Consider the following 18952-nt stretch of genomic DNA (forward strand, 5'->3'; position numbering starts at 1 on the left):
GCAACTGACTTCACAGTAGAAAGTAGCGAACAAAGTATAGTCCTTACAGGAGCTAAAAAAAAGCCTCCAGTAGATGTTCACTACTGAAATGACAAAGCATGCAAGATGATGGGCTAAAGCATGAATTCTGATGAAGTATCAGACTCCTGCTTTTCTGTGCAATACTGAGTTCATAATGATAGAAAATATTTTTCTTTCCAACTTAAATGGAACAGTTTCAAAGAGCAAGAACAGTAAGTATTTCATAGTAATAAAGGAATTTTATCAAGTTAACACTTGCATTTACTTGCAGTTTTTAGCTCTGTCACAGCTTATTGACTACTTTTTTCTAAAGGCAGAATTATCAAGCCTTTTCAGTTTACTTGAATAGTCAGCCTTATAGCATACTGACTGCCGCAAATGTTTGGCATTCAGTATGATATCACACTTGCATGCTGTTCTGCATGCTTACCCTTTTCCAGACCTGTTGGGTATTGGCTTTCTGGTCCCAGTGCCAGAATATAGTAAGAAAATAAGAGCATTTGAAGGTGTTTTCTCTCTTGACTTCCATACATTTGAGGAGTAGAGGAACTCTAGAAGGAAGATCTTAATGATTTTGTAGAGTGATGCAGGGAACTGACATGATTTTCTCCTAGAAGCTGTCATGGTTTGTGAAAAATAAGAATCTAGAGGCAAAACTAAAGGGATTCTGCATGGGCCTTTCTGAGAGGCCAGGAAAAAACTCTTAATAAAAGGAAGTGTATATAGGAGTAAGCTTGCCTTTTTTCCATCCCAAACAGAGTCAGGAAGAGACCAGACAAAAATACAAAAGTATTAGAGTGGGGCACAATTCCAATCTTCACTCCCCAAGTCTAAAGATGGAGAGAATGCTGGACAGCATCAGAAAAGAGGGATGAGGTATTCCTCTAGCATACATAATTCCCTTGTAGAAATTGCATTCAGGGGTTGAGATGATCTGTCTCAGAACGCTGCAGAGTTATGACTGGGCCATGCACAATAATAAAGGAAGAAAAGAAGCCTTATATGGATTGAGAGCAGTGTGATTAGTCAAGCAATGCTGCTCTTTTTAAGCAAACAGTGATACCGGAATGTTGCTGGTGGTGATATTATTTTAGGTGAGATATTAAAACAAAGCTCTCTACCATTTTTTCTTCAGTGTTTTTAACAAGAATAGTATGTTAACCTCAGTGATCCAGGCAGATTCCAAGCAGAATGATTGCTTGCCTTAGAACAAGGAGGAATTTTTATTTGGATATGATAGTGATCTTCACCTCCTTTTCTAAATAGCTAAGAATAGTTTGTTTTTCATGTAATGCTGTTCTCTGGAAAATAATTGATACAGCTGTAAAGCTGAAGATGCTAAGTTTGTTGGGATAATATGTGCTATGAACATTTGGGTACTTTTTATTGCTGTCTTTTCAGGCCGCAAAGATGTTTGATGAAGAAGGCAGGAAAAAATTTTTCACACAAGACATGAATAATATTCTGCTGGAGTAAGTGCTTATCTGTACAACTCCCCCTTTTGGAAAAGGGGGTGAAAGGAAAAGTACGGGAGAGGAGGTATTACTGAGATTGTTCCAAAAAAGATCTCAACAGTTTATGTAAGGCAGATCAGTCTAAGCTAGTTATTAGTGAAAGAGACTTGTATATGAATACAATTCCTGTCCTAAGTATCTGTCTGTCTTTATCCACTGTAAAGTGTTTTGTAGTGCCCTGTGTCCTTGACTTTGTGTGCAAAATTCAACAAAACTCTGCCATTATTTTCTTCCTGTCCCACATTTTCATAAACTTAAATGCCTTCAGCTTTTATGAAGGAAAATGCAGACTTTCCTGACTCTGTAATCCTTCAACCAAGCATTTGATATAGAAAGTTCTTTGTTCTTACTCTAAGAAACAAAAAAAGTAATCTCTGGAAACCATAATAGCCAAAATTGAATCAAGCTTGATGTGAAATCGCATGAGGAAATTAAATTTGAATATCAGTGTTCAACATTGCTGGGAAAATATGTACCTGAAAGTCTTTTGAATGGCCTCTCACCATTGATTAAGACTTCCTCCTTTTTAAAAGGTTAGCTTAATGCGTCTGAAAATATATCCCAAGCTGCTATTTTTAGTATGCATAGCTCGAATATGTTATGCATACAGAACTTTCTTAGGGTTTTTGTTCAGTCGTCATCTTCATCTTGGAGTGCCTCACTAGTTGGCTGTCTCTTGTTTGTTTGTCAGTATTGAGCTACAGTTACAGGAGATAAATCCTGCCATCCGCAATGGAGTGTACTCTCACCTTGAGGCTTTTGTGCCATGCAATAAGGACACACTGATAAAGCGTCTGAAGAAGTTACACCTCAATGTCCAGGTAATGGCGGGGAAGAGTAGCTCCAGCATAAGTCATTTATGTAGTAGTGGAGGACAGAGTGCAGAAGGATAGAGCAACAGCCATGCAGTGTCCAGTGAAGCAAAATATTTTTTTTTAATCAGTTGCTAGATTGGTTTAAATGCTGTTTGTCTGTGTTCCTATTATTGTGGCTATTTTGAGAACTAGTATTTGCTAAGTATTTCAGACCTTTCTGTGTATGAGAATGAAATGTTTTCATTTTGAAAGTTGGATACAAAATACATATCAAAGTAGCGGAGCCAGAGCACCACAGTAATCATAGTTAGGACAGGTTAAAAAAATGACCATTATGTTCATTTTTGTGCCAAGAAAAAAAAGGGATAGGTTGATGTTAGATGACGTAGCTTATCTCTTTTGAGCCGGTATACTGCCTTTGTGCTTCAATCTTGCAAATACTTCATACTTCATTTACAGTCGCTTTTCTTCTAAAGAATATATATGCTTTCCTCTTGAATAGAAAATCTATTTTGATCTAAAGTATCCTGGCCTGGTTCTTTAGATGAGATCAGAAGTAAGACTTGCAGAGGATCTGAGGATCGTGAATGCAGAAAACTAAAAACATACTAGGAGGGAAGAGTTTCACATGCTATTTCTGCGTTCAGCAGTAGGACATAATAGCACATGGTATTATAGTTCTCAGGAAACAGTTATGACTCAGAATGCAGAGTCAGAAGATGTAGGAAGAGAACTTAAAACATATAGGTAAGTGTACAGTATGATACCGCTTTAATGTTTGGAGATAATCCTAAATATATAGTCCTGATTTTGCTCATTACCCAAAAGACTTTTATACCACAGAGTTTTTGGAGACTTGATTTGTTACTTATTTGCAAATGTTGGGATACTCTTCAGTCGAGTCTTCTTGCTTTATCCACTCAGTTTTTCTTGCCTCTTTTGATTGAAAAGGATTGTTTAATGAGATCATACCATGATGTTCATGAAGTGGTTCCTTGTATGTGGCTACCTTTCATGATTTCTGGGCTTAAAACTACGTAGTTGTATGAGAAGCTACAAGTGTGTGCATTTTTATATTGTTGTTGGACCATACAGAATTAATGAAGTGTCATGTAGGAAACTGCTGTTGCGGTCAATAGTTAGTACTAGAAATATTGCCTTTTGGGAGTGAGAGGAAAATAATTCCTCAGGAACTCTCTGAAACATGCTTTACTTTGCATCTAATAGGATCACTTTGTTTATCTTTTCCCAGGATGACCGTTTGAGAGAACCACTGCAAAAGCTGAAACTGGCTGTCAGTAATGTCATGCCTGAACAGTTATGCAAATATCAAGAGGATTGTCAGGCCCGTAATCAAGCCAAGAATGCCAAGTAGGTACTTCTGGAGTATGTACATGACCATTCTAGAGTCCAGCTGGAAGCCTGTCACCAGGTTTCTCATTCCCTGAGCCCAGCAAAGTAGTGTGCTCCAGTTCCTTTGTACGTGCCTGCATGTTTTGAGTTGTACAAAGTACCTAGAGTTTCATCTAAATGATATGATCACCAGACTCTATCAAGAAATCCCGCTAACTGAATGGTATAGGTCTTGAGAGAAAAATTGTAAACTGTGAGAGGGATACAGGAGACTCCAGCGTGCTAGATTAATAGACAATAGAAGGAGATGTGTTCATGTTCTTGACTGTCTTTTGTGCTTTTGTTCTTGTTCTCTGTAATTATTTCCCTCCTAGCTAGCTGATTTCAGACTTGCGGAGTCATGAACAGATTGATCAGCACCTTTCCTTTTCCAAGTAGAGGCACTATATGAAGTTTATCATCAGCATCCTGATGGCGTCCATCCAGTGTGCCATTTTTGCTCGTGATAGTGAGGACCACAAAGCAATAGGGAGGGGGAAGATCAACTACTTACCTTTCCCAGAAGGGTATAATGAGAATCTGAAGACAGGTCTCTTTTTCCGGCACCTAACAGGGCACTCATTTCTTCTTTAAGGAAACAGTTTGTGTCTGTGTCATATACCTATAAAGAAAACAATTGTTCTAAATTTAGGTTGCAAGCAGAAGATGAACGAGAGAAAAATGGATCAGAGGAAGATGATGATGAGAAACCTGGAAAGAGGGTTGTGGGGCCCAGAAAAAAGTTTCATTGGGATGATACAGTGAGGTGAGCCAAAACTACCTTTTTCCACCAAGATTTTTCATTTTCTTCGTAATGGGATCACTAGGGGGATATTATTACACAATACTTTTAAATAAATAGTCCTTCTCAGAAGCGCAGTTCATCGAAGCTTTGGAGAGCACTGGAACAAAATAGTCAAGCTAGAAAGCTGCGCACACTTTCCTTTGACTTGAAAGGCAAGATCACACCAAACCCTTTTTTCGCTGCTTGTTGATGTGATTTGTCCAAATGCAGGAAAATTTTTCTGGAGCTAGCACAGTGAGCTGCTTTAAGCAAAGAACAGAAGTGTAAGCAGAGTTACAGCTGCTTCACACCATTCTAGGAACGCTGTCACAAAACACTGTCATCCAAAGAGTGGTTAAGATGTCTCTTGCAATAAGGTCACCAAAATTGGCTGTGCTGTGTTGACAGGCCTCCCAGGCCTTGGGCAAACTGCAGTCCAGAATGTATGATGGATGCATCCCCTTGGAGCGCAAATTCTGTGTTGTCTTGGAGAGCAACACAGATTTTTGTCTGAAATGATGAAGTCTCATTGTTCTGTTTCCTAGAGTAGATTTTATTGAAAATTAAGATTATCTAGATTATTTAAGAAACAGATTATATATATATATATATATTATTTTTTTTTAGTGAGCAGCTCTCACTAAACTAGTAATTTCTCATGGAAGATCTAAGTTGATTTTAGAACAAGCATGAGTGTTATTTAGAACGTGCCATTGGATTTCTCAAAATGAATCTTTATTCATCCGTATTATTGTAAGACAACAGGGAAGTGAGCTTCATGTAATATGTATAATCAGCATAGCTCCTCCATATGGAGGAGCCATATTTAAGGACAAGAGATATTTAAGTCTTGTTTTTTAATTCAGCCTTTTCATGAGGCTCAGAAGGGTGAACATTATCTGTCTCTGTGCAATTCTAATTTTTTTTTTAAGGACACTAAAAAAAAGCACCTCTGTCAGAAAGGCTGTTCTGTTGAAATGATAATTCAGTGTAGAATGGGATCCAGCACTTGCTTTTGGACATTCTCTATTTTTAACTGAGATAGAGGTCATTGTGAGCAAAGTGAGAGAAGACATTTCAGGTATAAGGAGACTACAAAGATGATGTGGGAACAAATAACAAAAAGCTTCTAAAGATAAAAAGAAATGAGCTGTAAGGCCTGATGGAAACTGAGGAGAGCAGTGATGAGGCACAAACCATACCAGTTATGGCAGCAAACATGTTAGAGGCAAATTTTACAAAAAAAAGTGGTTAGAGATGAGCTCTTTCTATAACTGCCAGTGGACAGCAGTTGTGCAGCGTTAGTTCTTCCATTTCTCAGGATTTTTCTGCTGAGCTTTAGAAAGGACTGGTTCTTGTAATACACTTGTTCTATGTTTCTTTCTGCAGATCTTTGTTGTGTAATCTTGTCAAGATCAAGCTGGGATGTTACGAGCTAGAGCCAAATAGAAGTCAGTCTGCTGAAGATTACCTCAAAACCTTTATGGAAACAGAGGTGAAACCACTTTGGCCTAAGGGCTGGATGCAGGCAAGGTAAGATACCCACTGTATATGTTTATTGTGTTGTGACTATTTCTTGAACCTTATTTGTTGTGATACGCTTCATTCATCCATGTGCTACTGACATTAAGGGCTGTTTAAAAGTTCAAAATGTGCTAGTGGAACTGGAATACTGTAGAAGAGCGGATATTTTTTCAGAAAGTTAAGTTTCCATCTTGTATGTAAACCTGAGAGCTGAAAGAATGCTGCTTTTCTTGGAGAACTATTCTCTTTAGTCATCTGCCAGGGACTGAATTTAGTAATGTTCATAACATGGTCCATTGTCCATGATGCTGCTTTTTGGGGTGGAGGAAAGGGTGACTGCTTGGAAAGTTTTTCCTGTGATGGAGGGTGATATAGAAAGCAATCTGAGATGCAGTGTGATGTGGACTTTAAATTTATAAGCTGGAATTTCAACACCAAAGTTTTAACTAAATATATATGTATATATTTATTTATTTATAGCAAGTTTTGTACTCTTGTTTCCTATGTGCAATTGTGATGCTGTGTGATGCTGCTGTTCAAAATGCACCAGTTTTCTTAATGAAAAGTTGTGCTTGATTCCTACTGACTTATTAAGAGGGAACAACCACACAGAGTAAGAATAAAATGAGATAACCAGTCATTCTGAAATAGAAATTTGGCAAAGTTCTCAAGCATTTTGAAGTGGAAGCAGAAAGAAGCAAATACAAGGTGACAAGTCTGAATCCTTTCCTTCTGTAGCATCCATAACAGGTTTTCTGTCAAATCTTTACATAAGTGTGAAAGGTGATATAACAGTACTAATAGATTTGCTGAAGGATATGTTGAGTATAGATTAGTCAAATCTGTATCAAGCTGTAAAAATAACTATACTTGATATTTTATTGAGTAGCCAGTGTAAAAAATCAGGTTGTAATAATTTGCTTGTGAAATACTAATGAAATGAGCTACTACATTTCTTGGCATACAGGAGGCTTATTTTTTATTCAAGGATCCATCTTTATATAGTGAATATGCTGATGAATATGCCAGTGAGATGTTACCTATTTTGAAGACTTTACTGAAGTAGACAAGACAAGACATGGAATTGATTGCAGTTTTGCTTAAGAGAAGATATGGAGAGATCACTGGTGATGGCAGTGAAGTAGTCAGGTGATGGTGTATGGTCATTCTAGAATACATAAGTGAAGCACATCAAAACTTTATATTTGAAAACATAATAGCATATAAGGTAGTTTCCCAGAGTAGTCACTCCATAGGATAAGTGTGCTTAAAAAGTTCTATCAGATTTTTAAACTTTCTCTAAAAGTGGCTTCAACAAAAAGCAGTGATAACAGCTGCTTGAGCATAACTTTCTGTTGACCAGCAAGACTGTTTACAAACTGGGCAGTTCTGATACCGCAATGGTATGTATTCACATATAGATTATCCTGTACTTGCATTTAGAAACTATTTTGAACATTATGAAAGACTTCCATCGAGCATGTATTTTATTGAGTTGTACCTTATCAATTATTACTGGGTTTATATCTTAAATATAACTTGCATCCCATCCTACATACTTCTGGAAGGTGTCTGAAGGAGAGACTACTTGTTCTCCATCCTATATTTTATGTATATTTCATATTTTATCTATAAGGATTCTAAGCTAAACTCTGGAAGAAACAATTTCCGCTATCTGAAATCTTTATCTTGCTGCTTAGATGCCACAGCTTGTACCTGAATTATGTTGGTTTCAAAGCACAAGTCAACTATGTTGTTACAATATGTTGGAGCTTAAGGATTATAACTGCAATGGATGCATTTGTTGCTTTCAGCGTTTCTGTCAGAAAACTGGATGTTTTTATGTGCCAGTGAAAGCCAGTCAACAGTTCACTATTTTTTGAGACCTGACAAGAGAAGAAATAGTTCTGTGCTGTTATAAGAGCAGCTGCACTGGAATCACTGTTTGTATTTTGGACTTTTCAGAAGCAAATAGTTATCTATCCTTTATGGGATGGCTCTTTCCACAAAATTCAGGCTTCTTTCTGTCTAAAAATCTGCTTCAAACAGGAATAAGTAACTTTGTCAAACAGGCAATGACCAAACTGTAGTGACTGGGCCAAAAGAGAGAAATGTTTTGTCAAAGGTTATATTGTAAGAGACAGAAAGAAAATATAGATGTCAGCTCCTGCATGGTACAACTGCCAGTCCATAGAAAAGAAACGATAGTGTTTTGTTCTCTTTCTGGAAGTGACTGATCAGAACAACTAGTTTTAACTTCGTAACACTTGTTTAATGTGCATTTATGCTATGGCTGTTATATACCGTGGCATTACAAATTACTGGTGACTGGGATGCCCCAAATGAAAAAGACTAAGGAAAAAACAAAGCACCAAGAAGCAGGAAGAGGGCAGGAATAGATAGATACTTCTAAAAGTGGCAAACTGAACTTGTAATGAGGAAAGTCCCTATCATTTCCTGATGTTTTTCGTAGGTATTCAGTAGTCTGTGATGGAGAGTAATGTAATACAGGTTTGGAGACTGGGGTGAAGAAAATAGATGTGAGAATGGAGCTGGAAGTTTTAACAGTGGAATGGCAAGCACTGGAACCATAGATAGGGGATTTTAATGTTTTCTGATTAATTTGCTTGAGACTTGTGGATACATGGATTTTTTTCATAACTGTTGCAGCTCTACAGGATGTGTTATCAGTGGTGGAAGCTGTTTAGACAGCTGTTTGTGGTGTGGTCAGTGTTAACACAATGACATTGGTGTAGGAAAATCTTGGCTGTGTCTGTGCAATACCACTTTAGGCTTACCTACTTGGGAGTAGGGAAAGGGAGTGAGTTTCCATTAATTGTCTGATTATAGCTGCATTTGGACAGCAAGCGGTAGTATAAGTACATGTCAGGAATTGTTCTAACTTTCCAGAGCAGGAGTTGATAACACAGGAGTAAAAGCACGTGAACTTTCTTGGGATTACTATATTGAGTCTTGCCATTCATGGAGCTGCACCATTGGCTCCAGAGTAAAGTGTAAGTGTAGATGCAGTGTAATTGATGTCACAGAAATGGTACACAATGGCTTATACAAAATACTAAAAAACTAAAAAACAAGCTTCTCTCCTATATTCTGATTTTCCACCTCCATCCCCTCACTTGAAGAGGGGAAAAAGAAAAAAGAAAAAACAAAAACCCCAAACCTGTGATCAGTGTGTGGGTACTTAGTTTGAAGAGTTTAGAGTAATCCTTAATTTGATTTTAGAAATATTGTTAGCTGCCCTAGAGGGAGAATTCAAAATGTTTCTTCTGTCCTGATGAAGGAGGTAATAGTGTGACTTCTGCTTGGCCATTGAATTTTAGGAATTTTTAAATGTAAGCTTAATCCTTTTTTTAATTAACATTCTTCTGTTTATGCCCGCCTGTAACTGCACTGTAACAGCAATACAGATAATTTACTTTCCATCTGCTTTGAGGACAGATAATCAAAGTGTTCTTCTGAAAATTTAAGGATAGTTGAGTACCTGGGGATCATGTGCTGATTGTCCATGTAGAATCATCTTATGTTTCTTTTCTCACCCTCTTCCAGGATGCTTTTTAAAGAAAGCCGAAGTGTTCACAATCACCTCACTTCTGCTCCGTGAGTATAATACTGACACTTGCTAGTATCTTTAAGTAGTTTGTAGCATTGTGTTGCTTAGTTCTTAATATTTTCCCATCTTCATACTACCTCTTTCTGGACAGAGGGGCATATCTAGGGGGGTTTTTTGAAGATATTTATAAAGTTCCCAAATTTATAATGCTTTAACATATGCCTGTAGTGTTGTGGCACTGTAATTTAACTCAGGAATTAAGTGATTAAATATCTCAAGTGGATATTTGTTCTTGGATTAATGCCTTTTCATCAAAGTATTTCAAAATGCTGTACACTGCCTAAATTTTGCTACACAGCATAACAAATCAAATCCACAGACTGCAGTATTTCCTGCTCTTTTCCTCAAAAATATCTCCCTACCCACAGTAGACTATATATCTTGATGGAATTTTACTTTCTTGATTCTCAAACAGTACTATATCCCTCTGAGGACCCACTGTCATTAGGCCAATATTCAAGTAACCAGTTATGGCTTTGAATGCCATCTAAATTGCAACTTTTTGTGATAGAAATGATTAACAGAATATTTTTCTACCTAATACTAAAACTGCCCAGTGGTCCACCTTCAGGAAGATAGATACTTTTTAAAACTGAGCATGTTCCTAATTGCTTTGGAAAGGAGAATAAAAGAACTATAAGGTGTTAATCCGTTGATCCTTTTGAGGAAATAGAAGTGAGACAAGAAGGTGAGAAGTGCTTAATTTCTAATTTGAAGCTGAGGAATATTAATGCTATCCTTTAATGCTATCCTTGCTTGCATAACTGCAGTTGACACAATCATTTTCATTTAAATTGCGGAAAACACTAGAAGCTTATTAAATTGCTTGTTGCAACAAACAAGTTAGATATGTCTTACAGTTGACAAGCAACAAACCACTTTGCTGGGGGAGGAAGGGAGAGCACCCACCACAACTGTTTTTGTACCTTGATGTAATACAAATGAGATGAAACAAAAGATGGCAATATAAAGTGAAATTATAGAGGTGTTACAGGTAATTTCAGTTTGGATAAAGCTCTGCTAAGTAGGCAAACTCTTAAGATTGTAAGAGGCTGAAATTACTTGATATTTTGAGGTTTTTCTAAGCTGAAAAAAGTACAAACAAGTATCTTACCTTGACATACACTAGATTATATCAACAATTTGGTGAATTTTTATATCTAATGTATCTACAGAGACACCTGATGAGGGAAAATAGATTAAAAGGATGCTTGTTCTTTCTTTTCCAATCCAACCCCCACCCCTCCTGATATTTTCACCCAATTTCTATTTCAAGGATAGTATATTATTTAAGCAGTGGCACAGTAGTTACCTTTTAGTTTATTTAGATATAATCAGGGTAGCAGTTAATACTAAAATGACTTGTCCTTCTTTTGTCTTCTGATTTGCATATCTGTCTCCCCTGTTTTAGGGCAAAAAAGAAGGTGATTCTGGCACCTAAACCCAAAGTGAAGGTAAATGCAGCCTGTTTTTAATTTAAGACTTTGATATGACTCTGACCTGAACAAGCTTTCTGCCTGTGATCTGGAAAAATTCTGGCAGAAAGGTTCCATCAGAAAATGGTAGTTTAAGAAAATGCTGTAAGAGGGCTTATTTGCTTGGTGATGTAGGCTTTAAACAAAGTAATATAAAAGACTTGTCTATATAGCTTTGGAAGTTTAAACTATGTAAGTTTTGAAAATAGACTATGAAGAGGTACTAGTTGCATTAAAGTTTCAAAATTTTAATGTGTGCTTTGTTTTTGTTTTCAGCTAGTATTAAATTTGGCAACATTGAAAAAATGTGTAGTTGGGGGGAATAACATAGTGTGGTGATACAGGTGCTCATTAGACATGACTGTGGGGTCTAAATTCAGTAATCATTTTGCATAAATATCAGATTAGCTGTCCTGTTCTTTGCTGCATAGATTATTCTTAACTGTGTGGGGTAGTCATCTTTGTGCAGCAACAGCACTAAGTTTTTTCATATAAATATCGAATTAGCACACAGGACTCTGATACCTAGGTATCATAGGTACCTTTATATGGAAAATTCAACAGTAGATCTTTGTCTGAATTTACAGAATGATAGTATTATACTAAAGAAGACTTTGGTTCAGCTCCAGAAAGGCTGCTAAGCCTTTTTTTTCCTCTCTCTCTTCTCAGGACTCCAGTCCAAAGAAAGAACAGAAAACCTGTACATCTTCAGTCAATTCAGGTTGTGCCGCTACACTGAGTTCCAGCACACCTATCTGCACCCCAACCGGCTCTAGCTGCACACCAGCTCCGGAGACTATCTGCTTGGATGACTCACTGGATGAAGATCTCTCTTTCCATCCACCCTCGTTGGATTCTATTTCTGATGCTCTGGCAGTTATCAATAACAGTGCCAAGGGATCACCTCTTGGGTCCACTGTAGAAACATCAACATCAAGACCCCGCCCTGGGCTGAGGGAAGAGAAACTGGCAAGCATCATGAGTAAGTTGCCTCTGGCAACTTCAAAGAAAGTAGAGCCTGCTCAAACACCCCATTCATCAAGTCTTATTGCTGGTCACACAGGGCCAGTACCAAAGAAACCCCAGGACTTAGTTCACACTGGTATCTCTTCAGGCCTTATTGCTGGATCTTCAATTCAAAATCCTAAGGTTTCCTTAGAGCCTTTGCCAGCCAAACTACTTCAGCAAGGACTGCAGCGGTCAAGCCAGATTCAGGCTGCTTCCTCCTCTTCACAGACCCATGTTTCTTCATCTAAAACCCAAGCAGCTATTTCCACCTCCTCTCAAAGACCCAAGGAGGCTAATATCTTAGTGTCATCTTCTGAGGCCCAAAGTGGCTCTTCCTCAGCATCGCAGGTGACAAAGTTGCACCAGCATTCAGCTGTACAACAGAAATATGTATCTCCTTTACAAGCAACTATTAGTAAATCACAGACCAATCCAGTGGTGAAACTGAGTAGTAATCCTAAACTGTCTTGTTCGTCACCAGTCATCAAGGCTCAAGATAAGTCTGTAGTGTATCGCCTGCCTTTGTCTAATGCCTCATCTGGAAGCAGCTCTCAAGTATCTCACCCACTGGTTTCTCGGACAACATCCAGCACCTCTACCTCTAGTAACTATTTAGCCAAGGCTATGGTGTCACAGGTTTCTTCCCAGGGTTTCAAGCCTCCCTTCTCCATGGCTGCCTCTCCCAAACCTGCTGCCTCTCCCAAGTCCACTGCATCTAAGCCCTCTGTGACACCCAAGCCCAATGCATCACCTAAATTTTCATCTAAGTCCACCTCATCCCCCAGGCCTGCAACAACACCCAGTTCTTCCAGTTCAAGTGCACTAGTTTCCCAGAGTAGTCACTCCAGCAGCAACCCCCTTCATAAACAGACCAGTGGTGTAAATATCAGCAGGCAGTCTCCCACAATGAATTTGCTGCCCTCTAATCGCACCTCAGGCCTTCAGCCTGCAAAGAACCCTCAGGCTTCTTCAAAATTGCCCAGCTCTTCTCCTTCTGGAACTGTTGGCAAAAATAATTCGGGTGGAGTTGGAATGAATGTACCTGCCAGCAGAGGCAGTAACCTTAACTCAAGTGGAGCTAGTAGGACTAGTCTGTCTGGGGGAGCAGGAAGTGGAACACAGGGTGCTACTAAACAATTGTCAACTCCACACAGACCATCTTCTGCCTCAGGGTCTCCAGTTGTAGCAGCCAGTGTGCAGGTATGCATGTAATGGGTTTACAATTATATCTTTATGTTGATATTTATTACACTTATTTCATAAACATCCTTTCTTAAAATATCTTGATTTGAAAATAAGTCATAAATTTAATGTTTATGCTAAGCCTCTGCTAAACATAAAGGCTAATACTGAAATCTTTTTACACTAATGAAATGGGCATTCCAACTGATTGTGAAATCCAATGATCAGGCAGGGGAAGGAATCCTCACTTAAAATACTGACTGGTCTGTATGGTGGTGCAGCAGAACTCAGTGTTTTGGTTTATTTATCTTTTTTTTAAACACTAGAAAAGGTAAGCTTTTTGCAGCCATATTTTCAGGGGATGCAGTGTTGTCCTGCATTATTGGATATGTGTGTTCTTGCATACTTATTTGTAGTGATGGTGCTCATATGAAAAGGTGTCTTAGTACACTTGCCACATTTCATGCTTAACTTGAAGTTCAGTTGTTTGTGGTTACAGTATAATACAAGACATCTATTAGAATAACACTTGCAGGTCTTTTCTAATATTTGAGAATAAATATATATTTTGTAGTATTTCTTTTGTATGAAAGAGCTCATCAATGCATAAGTTTCCTAAAAATGGTTTGAGAGAGCTCGTGCAGAACTTTCTCAAAGATAAGACAAGCCATACAAAACAAACATTTTGAAAGTGGTGTTCTAAAAGCTGTGCAAACCTATTTACCCAGAAGACAATCTGCTTTCCAAAGTTGTGTGTTCTTCTTAGGGGATGGTTTAATTACTGAGATAATTTGAGGTGTTCCTCCCCTTTTTATCGCTCTACTACTTCAGTAAAGTTAGACTAAATCATTGTAAGTCAGAATCTTGGTCTATAGTAAATTAGAAAAGCTGTGTATTTTCCTGAACAGTGTGCATAGCTATTGCATGGATACTCACTTTTTATAATGCTTTATAATATTCTTTTAGCATGCTATCTTTTTTTTTTTGATGCAGATGAGTAAGATTTTCATGAGGTGTTTTTGTGGTCTTTCACCCTACTATACTTTAAATAGATGTTACATTAAACAAGAGATGTGTCTGGCAGGCTCTGACACAGTCTTCTCGTTGTTTTGGGTACTTTGAATGAAAAAACGCAGTGAATGCACTGTGTAAGGGCCACAGAGGTGCCGCATAGGGCCTAGAGAAGAGCTGAACCAGGTATGGTGCAGTTTGAGCACTCCAGAAGGTGTCTTCCCTGACATATGAACATACAGTGAGTGGTTTGGGAACTGAGGGTTTTATCTCATGCAATACACACAATCTGGTGGATGCAGTTGCAGTGATGTGGAAGAGAACCTGAAATGGTTGTGGTAGTACTTAAAGATGAAGACTAGGGAAATAACTAGTATTGTGTCTGGTGCGAGAGAAATTGTCAGACGTCTGCAAGTAAAAGGCAAGTCATCTCTTTAGAAACACTGATTACATGGGGAAGGAAATGTATCTTGACAGGCAACGATGTTGAAGAGGAGGACTGGAGCAGGGCTGGTGGATAATCGAGTAACACGAGCATATACTGTAATGCAGCAAAATAAACTGTTTTAGTATGTAGAAAGGGGAAATCAGCTAGAGGAACTGGGCAGCTTATTGTGTTACTAAGTTCATTATTGTGACTTTACATGTGTTTTTCATTTTGACGCTTGAGAAGGTACCTTGATAAACTGGAAATAGTTCAAAAGAGTGGTGCAAGGTTGATACAGGATCTATAAGGCAGTTACTGCTGTGCAGACTGAGGCTCAGTCACTGTGGTATATCCAAGAGATTAGAGTCAAATTATCACACAGTCCAAGTACACTGAAGCAGAAGAGATTCATGATAGCAGAAGGACTTTTTTAGCCTAAAAGATCTAATGGCTGGCTACTGAACTTAGGTTCCAGCCTAGCTGTAAGGTGCAATGTACTAAGGAGGGGGAACTAATTCCTAATACATGGCATAGGGCTGAAGTGAATCTTCTTTCCACTAAATGTTTAGCTATTTAATACCTTTCTAAATGAGATTATGCTAATCAGCCAGAAGGTAAGAATGATGCACGAGTTGTTTATTAGAATATCCTGGTCTGCATACATGGAAGGTCAGACTAGGTGATTTCATCTGATAACTATGGCTTTCCTATCATGGAAGAGTTTCCAAAAGGTGTGCTTCCCTCCTTTCCTCTTTGACAGTTATTTACTTGGATATAAACTTGCCCCAACTGTAGCTTCACAGAAATTTTGCTATAAACTACTCTACCTGGTTGCATCTTCAGAACACAAAGCCAAAGTAATCTAAAATTCAGTAGCCATCTTACAGCTTCCTAATGAAATCGTGTGCCATTTGTATTCTTGAGCAGAATCTGTCTTAGACTTTTAGATCTTAATGACTCAGATTTATATGGCCAGGGTGAACCCTCTAATGAAGTGCTACTGTAGTTGAGATAAATGGAAACATTTGAAATGTGATTCTCTTGCTAGGGCATTCTCTGTAAGTATTTTCCATCACTGAACTTCTCTCCTTTTTCAGAAAATAAACAAGGTCCTGGCCGAGCATGTTAGCAAAGCTGCTTTCTCTTTTAAGGCATTTTACAAAGGAACAATAGTAAGAGATTACAGTATGGCTTTTCTTTCATTGCACACTGAAGATTACATAGACAGTGAATGGTTGTCATGGTTATCATTTTTCATGGGCTTATTGTGAAATTAATACTTTTAAATGCAAATGAGAATAAGGATCTGTTTATAAAGATTTTCATCCATGTTCTTTTCCAGGTGTGGGTTGGAGTATGTCTTATATATGTAGACAGAAGCTGTTGCTCCTAAGATTACTAATACAAACAGTTTCCACAAATGTGAGATCTGTAGCTTTAGACTTAAAGGATAATGTCTTAACATTTTGTTTTCTTGTGAGCAGCGGCTAAACTTTCTTTAGCTGCTTTCAACACATTAAGAACAAAATTGGTAATAGAAACTTTTTTTTTTCCTGGGAGTTTTCATCACTTGCTTTTTCTGTAAGTTGTTATAATAGAATTCAAGAAGATTTTGTTTTCACTTTGGTCTCGGGTATTCATTAAAACATATCTAAGTTTTGTTTTTAGTTAAGGCTTACTTGTCCAAATGCACAGGTCTGGGAGTCCTGTTCACACTTTGAGTCTTTTTAGGTCAAATACCTATAAAATATCTGAGCTTTAGTCTGTTGCAAAATGTTTTCTATACTGGCTGTTTTATAATAGATCATTTGAGAATTGAACAGTAGCATATAAAATTACAATATGTTTAGTGAGGAAAAGATGGTTAAACAAGATGTTTGAGGAATTAATACAATTTGGGAGCTGTTGTAGCTAAAATGTTCTGGCTAATCTTGCTTTTTCATTTTTAATTACAATGCATTTAACTTAATTGTGACATATGCAGGGTAGAGAGATTATTTTCCAAGTGGGAAACTTTTCTTGCCTTTTGCTCAGAAATACTCTATGTATGCATTTTTCTATAGGCATGTGTATACTTATATACATATGTATGTCTGTATCTCGGTAGCCTGACTTTTCTCTTGAAGTGTGGATGTTCTTAAATATGGATTTTACCTTTTAAAAATTATTACTTCTAAGCAACTTTTTTAGAAATAGTATTGGGGGTGGGTGATTCTGTGCTTCGAAAAACTTTAGATCTGCATCTGATAATTTTGTGGTGTTAATCTAATGGAAGGTGTTGCGTTAGAATTCTGACTACTGATCCTGTGCATAATTAGTAAGGAGAAAAAGGAAGTCATCTGCGAAGCTAACAAGAAAAACTTGAGTGAACCACGTTGCCATTCCTGAATCTGAGATGTAGTTGTGCTTGCCTAGCAAATTAACAGTGGGAAGAGCTCCTAGGTGGATAATAAATGGATATTTATTGACAGTTTAAGGACCATACTTAACAGATAATAATTGATTCTTATCTCCTTAGAGGATGCTGCTCAAAATAAATCTTTAAAATCTTGAAGTACTCCTTCTCTTTGTACAGTCAACAGCAGGAGCATCATTACTGGCTAATGCCTCGCCTCTGACTCTCATGGCATCACCCCTGTCTGTAACCAGTCAGAACGTGACGTCTGCGCCATTAACTCCTTTTGGGATGCTGGGTGGCCTTGTTCCTGTGACCGTGCCCTTCCAATTTCCTTTGGAGCTGCTTGGCTTCGGGACGGACACAGCCGGAGTGACAACCACCTCGGGATCTACCTCAGCAGCTTTCCACCACAGCCTAACTCAGAGTAAGTGATATTAGTTGTCACACTGCTATAATGGAAGATGTGCACTGAAAACTGAAATTGAGAAGGGAAGCAATGGAAGTTCTAAGTGACTTAAGTTCAGTTCAGGAAAATCCACGGGGGGGGGGGTGTTAATGTGATTTCTCTGGTTTAAAAAAAAAAATAAAATCTATATTCATGTTATTCAAATGTTATGGATCACCTTTGATGGACTTAACTTTATCATTGTCATGTTCATAGTAGATAGTTGGATTTAAATGTACTTTTGGGGGTTTATTCCCATATCTTGAAGGGAACATGTATTGTAAATTTGGAGACTTTTAAAGATATAAATAAGAGGTTTAATACTGTGATCGTTCAAAAAATCCTTAGTTCAGTAATGGCTTAGACTCTCTGATACTAAAATTATTTTCTTAGAAGAAAGTATCAGCCAAGGTGGAGTCTGCTATTTTCAATTGCTTAAAGAAATTCTTTAGGTTTTTAACCGGTATCAATTATCTATTTTGATCTTTCAGCCTAAGAAATGGTGTGAAGAACTGCATCCTACTAGAAAAATTGCTCCTTGCTCTGACTTGATTAGCCTTACCTGAATAGGTCCGTTTCTGATGTACATCCCAGCCATCAGAATGCTATCAGCTGTTTATTTGTTGTTGTTGAGGTGTCTCCAGAAATAGCTATTATTGTAAAATAAGATTTTATTTTCATAAAGGTTGGATTTACTTTGTCTCTCTCCCTCTTTCCCTCCCTCCCTTCCTCCCTGTTTCTCCCTCCCCCTTTYTCCCCCCTCTCCCCTCTTTAGACTTACTGAAGGGTTTACAGCCAGGTGCTCAGCATGCAGCAACGCTGTCTCACTCACCTCTGCCTGCTCACTTGCAGCAAGCTTACACAGGTAAAGATAATGTTCCTCTTCCTTATTCCTTTTTATGAGAAAAATAAAAAGTAAAATTTCTGCCTTAGACTGAAACAAAATGTATGCCAGATTTGAAATTAGTTTAGAGAAGACACAGACAACATAGGAACAAACTTTGGTAGTGGCAGATGGTGCAAATTCTGCTGTAGTGGTATTTTTTGAACCCTAGTGGTATTTTTTTTATACCCGTCTTCAATACCAGGGACAAAAAAGCTCAAAAATCTCACAGTAATGATTTATTGTAGTGGTTTGAGAAACCCAAGCCTCTAATCTCAACCAGCAGGAAAAAAGAATACTACTTCCTAGACACTAAGTTGATTTCTTTTTTTTTTTAATACAGGCTGTATGAAGGCTGTATTGTGGCTGTAACAGCTTCTTGATGTTTCTTCTAAGTTTATGTGCGTGTGTGAACAGTGTGATGGTTTCCTAATGGAAGATC

General features: G+C 37.9%; 1 protein-coding gene across 2 annotated transcripts in view; it reads left to right on the forward strand.

Moving 5' to 3' along the window:
• UBN2 (ubinuclein 2) overlaps positions 1-18952 on the forward strand; it is a 53510-nt gene that overhangs the window by 24667 nt on the left and 9891 nt on the right. For both annotated transcript variants that reach the window (XM_026069092.1, XM_026069090.1), the window contains 10 exons: positions 1423-1493; positions 2227-2356; positions 3603-3721; positions 4395-4508; positions 5916-6059; positions 9618-9668; positions 11093-11135; positions 11826-13364; positions 17360-17606; positions 18403-18492. In XM_026069092.1, coding sequence (XP_025924877.1) covers positions 1423-1493; positions 2227-2356; positions 3603-3721; positions 4395-4508; positions 5916-6059; positions 9618-9668; positions 11093-11135; positions 11826-13364; positions 17360-17606; positions 18403-18492 — 2548 coding nt within the window. The remainder of the gene's footprint in view (positions 1-1422; positions 1494-2226; positions 2357-3602; positions 3722-4394; positions 4509-5915; positions 6060-9617; positions 9669-11092; positions 11136-11825; positions 13365-17359; positions 17607-18402; positions 18493-18952) is intronic.

This window comes from Apteryx rowi, unplaced genomic scaffold (genome assembly GCF_003343035.1).
Source record: "Apteryx rowi isolate R43461 unplaced genomic scaffold, aptRow1 scaffold_287, whole genome shotgun sequence".
Classification (NCBI taxonomy): Eukaryota; Metazoa; Chordata; class Aves; order Apterygiformes; family Apterygidae; genus Apteryx; species Apteryx rowi.